Here is a 6203-nt window from a genome sequence, read left to right on the forward strand (position 1 = left end):
AATTATCGGTAACCATAGCTCTGACTTTTATGTTTAAGTTTATGTCTAAGTCGCTGATAAGCTTAGACATATTGATAATAAATTCTGCTGAACTTTTATCTGAGGATAAGAAAAAGAAATCTTTCTTTTGCTATTGTCTTAATTATATACTAATATGATAGAATGAATCATAAATAAAAAAAATCATGTGTGATATTCTGAAATGAAATATGATGATCAAATAGTTATATATTAACTCTAATAATGATCCAGAGTTACTAAAAGGCCACATTACGCCTCATAAACAAATACATCTTTACTTCTTTAAAAGGGGCAAACATGAATGTCATAGTTAAAATAATGGTTGTAAAGAATGACAGATGCTTGTTTCCTTAAGAATGTGAAATAATTTGTCATAATAACAAATAACAAAGTAGTATTTTAACTTTCAATGCAAATACTTATTCACTATAACTGTACTTATTGCCGAAAAATAACGGGTAAAATATGTGGATCTGGTAATTGACTAATGATAATGTTGTTTTTTTTGATACTATAAAGTTAAAAGAAAATTAGAAATCTTTTTAAATCTTTTGAAAAATAGTAGCATTTCTGAGGCATAATGGGCCTTTAATTCCTAAGTACTATTTTGGAGGCTCGTTGCTCCTATAATATTCATGCAGTTCTTAAGGCTTAGAAGTCAACGTTTCTTACTGAAGTATTTAAAACTAAAATGTGTCGTCACGCCACGAATGCCCCCGCAATTAGCCAAAATTTCAAATGATATAATAATATTTAGTTCCTTATCAATATACAAAAACATTTTTTTTTCATTCTAAGTTCAAAGCCCTTCAACTATTCAATATTAACACTAACCATTTTTATACAAAATTCAAGGCCATACAAATATTCAGTGTTTACCTTTTGCAAATTGCATATTGCAAATTTTAGCCGAGATAATGATTACATACATTGCCACAAAAGTAAGAGTGCGGAAACTGAAAATTGAAACTGAAATAACTTTGTTCAAAATAATTGAACTATTAACACATTCAAACTTGGCCTGCTTATTCAGAAGATGTATCTATATGTCAAATAGAGTTGAAAGTGTATCACTGTTTGAGAGATAATGAAAGGAAACAAAACAAATCTTCTTTTTTTCAAAGTTCAAGAGGGAAATTTTTGTAATCATCAAGCTATTACCAAAACCGAATTTGACTAGAGTATTCCTGTGACACATCCATATATTGAATCTGAGTTGAATATGTACAACTATTAGGGAGATAATTAACAGAAACTGCAAAATTTCCTATTTTCAAAGTTAAAGAGGTATTACTCAGCAAAAATATTCATTGACCATGACCAAATTCGAAGTTGACCTGCATATTTATATGGCATATCCATATCTTTAATTTGAGTTGAATGTGCATAACTGTTTGGGAGATAATGAACGGAAACTACTTTTTTTAAGTTAAAGGGGCATAACTCTGCGACAAAAACCATCAAACCATGACCGAATTTGAATTTGACCTGCTCAGTCCTTTGAAGTATTCATATGTCAAATTTGAGTTGAATGTGTGCAAGTGATGGGGAGAACGGAAACTGAAAATTTCTTATTTTCTTAAAGTGAAAGGTGCCAAAAATCACCGACCAATGACCAAATTCGAACTTTTCGCGTTTTGTTGACATATCCATACGTCAAATTTCAGTTGAAATTATACTACCGTTGGGGAGATAATAATCGGAAACTGACAAATTCATCAAGGAGCATAAATCATCGGACCATGACTAAATTCGAACATGACCTGTATTTAACTATGATATATCAATACCTTAAATTTGAATGTATGCAACCGTTACCTAGATAATGAACGGAAACTGATGATAACGAAAGGACGAGAGGATGGAAGGGTGATATGACGGAACGGGGTAACATTATATGCCCCAGCCATTGTATGGGCGGTGGCATAATAAATAAAACTATGTAGGTGAGAGAAATATCAGCTATGCACGAATGAAATTAAATGAAATCTATAAAGGTAAGAAATATTGCATTGTAAGCAACGTTACATCATTTGAGAGCTGAAAGTTCTTCGAAGTCTCCCCTTCATTATACAGAAGAACAGTGCAGTTACCATTTACATCTGTCTTAAATGTATAACTGAAAAACAAAACAAGTGCATCCAGGTAATGCCATAAGTTTTATCTATAGATATTGTTCCTTTTCAGCGCATTATGTTATTGTCATTAGGGGTGTTAAAAAAGAAATATCGAAAACTTGCCTACGCAGTATGTTAACTCGTATAGTTGTTAAATCACGCACTTTGACGCATTTAATTTGGCAAACATTACAAAAAAACTCACACATACCTTGCCCTGATACCTATTGTAAAGGACACTTGTGATGTATTTATTGTAGGAGGTATTATCAACGCAATGGTAAACCTCGGCAAGACTGTAAGTAAACACAAAATGATATAACTTCACAAATATATGAAAATGATTTGACAAAAAAAAAAAAGAAATTAAAACAACAATTTATTTTCTCACTTCTTTGATGTATTTTCATTTCTTTCAGAAAGAATTAACGGTCTTCTGTTATAGTCTCCTGTTAATTAGCTCAATACTTTTTTATTTCATGGTCAGAATAGGATAAATATTGATATATAGTTTATATATATATGTCAAATATTTTTTGTGATATTTGATTTTGATTTGTTATATTTTTTGTAAAACTTTTGATACGCCGACATAGTTGGTGCGCTTAGATAGCTATGTTTTTAGTTGATATTTGCCTTTAAAGTTTAAATAAATTCTTCAATTTTCATAAACTTATCACATTCTCTGATGCTTCTTTGAAACACTTTTTAGGGAAATATATCAAATAATGCGACGATCTAACTAAATCTCTCTCTCTCTCTCTCCCTTTATCTCTCTCTCTCTCTCTCTCTCTCTCTCTCTCTCCCTCTCTCTCTCTCTCTCTCTCTCTCTCTCTCTCGAATGCAAAGTAGCACATACCATATTCATTGACTTCGAAATATTTGGAATGCGTTCTCCCCTACAATACAAATCATTTTTAAAGTAATTGAGTGTATTTAAACATTCGTTGCAATGCTTAAAACAGTTTCTTTGGAATTTAGTTTTGGTCATTTTATACATACAAAGCAATAACCTTGAAACGTTATATAGATACATGTTCTCTTTGTTTCATAGTACAATTCTTGAATGATTTATAGTGATTACTCGTATATTTGTAATAATTGTCACGTAAATAAGTTAAAAATGTATGTAAATAGTAACTGGTTATATATCACATTTATAGATATGTATCTACAACTTACCATAACATCAATGCCTATTGTCCAGTTTCCAAACACGGGGTATTTGCTGAGCTCTATTTCACCAGATATAACCCCATTTTTAACCAAATGTGGTCCTCTTGTCTCGATCTTATTTTCCTGTCCATCCTTTATGATACAGTCAATCTTTATATTTTAAGCCTGATTTGGGGTTTTCAATGACTTTCATTACTAATTATTAAATTGTATATAATTATTTAATTTACTAAACATATATCCGGAGCAATCTTTTTTTCAAAAAAGTTTTTGTCTATAATGGTGCATATAATGACCTTGTCATTTATGTTGATTACTATTTGTTTTATTCACTAGTATTGTGCAATCTATAGCATAAAAATATTTTGACATTATTAATTTTAAAATATTTAGATTTATCATTAAGAAAAAAACACACAGTTTATTATATTACTGAAATGATACGCCAAATATATTTATATAGATCTATATCACTTTGAATAATATTTTCGCCATTTCATCTAAATTTATAACCAAATATTATATTTTACCTGAATAATGACGGCTGCTTCTCCCTGGAAGCCCATAAGATTAGGAAGAAGAAATACTGCCCGATATCTCACTGAAATTATGTACAAAATTATTTTCATGTCTTATTGTCACCAAACGCACATCTCGAGAGACATATTGTCTTTATATTAATAGATATGTTCTGTTTTAGCATGCATTTTTATAAATGAAAGATAGTGTTATAACATGGAGTGCAGTATCGATTGACGTCAGTACATGCCAAATCTAGATATGTTCAATACTTACCTGTCTGACCTGCCGCATAACGAACTTTATCTGTCTGTATAAATACCATCAAGCTCCTGTCGTTATAGTGAACTCTCGAACTGTTTGAGAAGACCAATGCACCAGACCCATAAACAAATGCTCTATAATTCGACGGACGTAAACTACTGGGAACCTTGAAAAAAAGTAAACAACACAATACAAGTATGTATTTATGTATTGAAAACACAAATAACAAGTATCAAAATATTTCAAAAGCCGAAAGTATTAAATGTAATGTAAGTACATTCTTGTATTGCCGGAAGATACGAGGGGCATTCAATAAGTTCTGATAAAGGCATATTGTAAGAAAACTATAAGTGATACACACCTACCGTACCTATATTCCTTCAAAATAACTACCCCTGTTTCTAACAATCGCTTTCCATCTGTTCAGAAGATCGGCGATTCCCTTTGCAAGACAACCGCGTGTGATGCATTCACGTTCCGTGGCCACAACATAAGCGCCTTTTAGTCATTACTTCTTACACCCATGAGGGGCATTTTGAGTTTAGGACTCATATCCGGCGAATAAGGTGGATGGGACAACACTTGCAAGTTATATTCCTTGATTTTCAACGCCACTGGGTGTGATTTATGCGGAGATGCGTTGTCATGAATAGACCGAACCCCTGACTTTAAGAGCGCTGGTCGTTTTTTCCTGACAGCTGGTCTCAATTTTAAATATGTTTATAATACTTTCCGTTAACTGTATGTCTAAGAGAAACATAGTCCGACACCAATACACCGCCATTATCATAGGCTATAATTGCGATTTTGTTCAGGTTCCCTTGTTTTCGTCGAAATTTTGCAGGCCTTGGCGACCTTAGAGTGTGCCATTCTGAGGACTGTGACTTTAATTCGGGTCATAGCTATGAAGCCATATCTAAGCAATTGCCTAAAATGCGGTTTAAGTACTGTTCACCTTCATTTTCATACCTTTTTATTGATTATCTGCAATCAATAACCGGTCCGTCATTTGGTCCCGCGAAAGGTGATGTGGCACCTTTCTTGCAAAAACTCGGCGCATACGCAAATGGCGTGTAAGAATTGTATGAATTGTCCCAATAGAAATACCAAGACTTTCAGCTAACTCCTTGCACGTTTATCGCCGATCTTCATTCAATTGGCCGTTAACTTTTTTTCGATATAGAACTTGTCTTTAACCTAAACTGGCCGTCCGCTACGGGATCATCGAAAGAAAATCAAATGTTCCATCTGCATATTGCATTACCCATCTATAAACTGTATTAAATGAAACAGCAGATTCATCGCAAGCTTCATATAAATGTTCATGATTTCCCCCTAAAAAAACTATCTTTATATAAACACGCTGTTCCTCTACGCTTACCGCGGCCATGACACTTGAGCGACGTTAACTGACGTCATATATATGTGACGTCATACGTCACATGGGAACGTGGTCTACGTCAATAGGAAGCTTAATAATAGTTTGTCACTCTAACAGGTGTTTCATTGTTTTAAAATGAAAGAAAAATACGTTATGGTGTCATTTTCAGAACGTATTGAATAACCCTCGTAAAATGTTTTAATCACAACTTTATTGAACTTTCGTGATATGTCAAAAATCGAAAACAATTTTCGGTGTAGTAATTATATTATTATATTTCCTTTTTGAAACAATCAATTAGCCTTCAATTACAATATAATGGAAGTATTCTAATTATCAATTACTTGTTTAGTAATGAATAAAATATTTAATCTTACGTTAATTGATATAGCCGAATACATTCCTGGAAAAAGAGAAAATATATAAAGTAAACAATCGAGTTGGACTCTAATCAATTTTTTTGACAAAATGATCCTATGCTTACATGTAATGACGTTTAAGGAGTTGTGTGCAAAGAAACATCAGAACTTGCTGACATGTACGAAAATCTATAAATTTTGTATGTTTTATTAATAATGAAAAATGTCATGGATAATTTTACTTTTAATTGATTTCTTTAAACTGGCGGACGTTATTAAGTATTTCTCAATATATTTAGCCGTAATTGAGTAATGACAGATTATAGATCCTGTCACACAAAAATAACCACATGTACAACAAAGAGG

The 6203-nt window shown here is 32.3% G+C and overlaps 1 protein-coding gene across 1 annotated transcript; it reads right to left on the bottom strand.

The window, feature by feature from the left end:
- Positions 1-2049: 2049 nt before the first annotated feature.
- On the bottom strand, positions 2050-5611 carry LOC132758523 (CD109 antigen-like; the record flags this gene model as incomplete). The annotated part of the gene is made up of 6 exons (XM_060750198.1): positions 4110-5611; positions 3845-3915; positions 3321-3446; positions 2998-3037; positions 2350-2434; positions 2050-2140 (listed from the first exon to the last, which is right to left on the bottom strand). Coding segments are annotated over exons 1-6 (462 nt in total), but the record flags the coding sequence as incomplete, so codon positions are not given.
- Positions 5612-6203: the final 592 nt, after the last annotated feature.

Source organism: Ruditapes philippinarum, unplaced genomic scaffold, assembly GCF_026571515.1.
Source record: "Ruditapes philippinarum isolate M1 unplaced genomic scaffold, ASM2657151v2 ctg14074_1_1_1_1, whole genome shotgun sequence".
Taxonomy (NCBI): domain Eukaryota; kingdom Metazoa; phylum Mollusca; class Bivalvia; order Venerida; family Veneridae; genus Ruditapes; species Ruditapes philippinarum.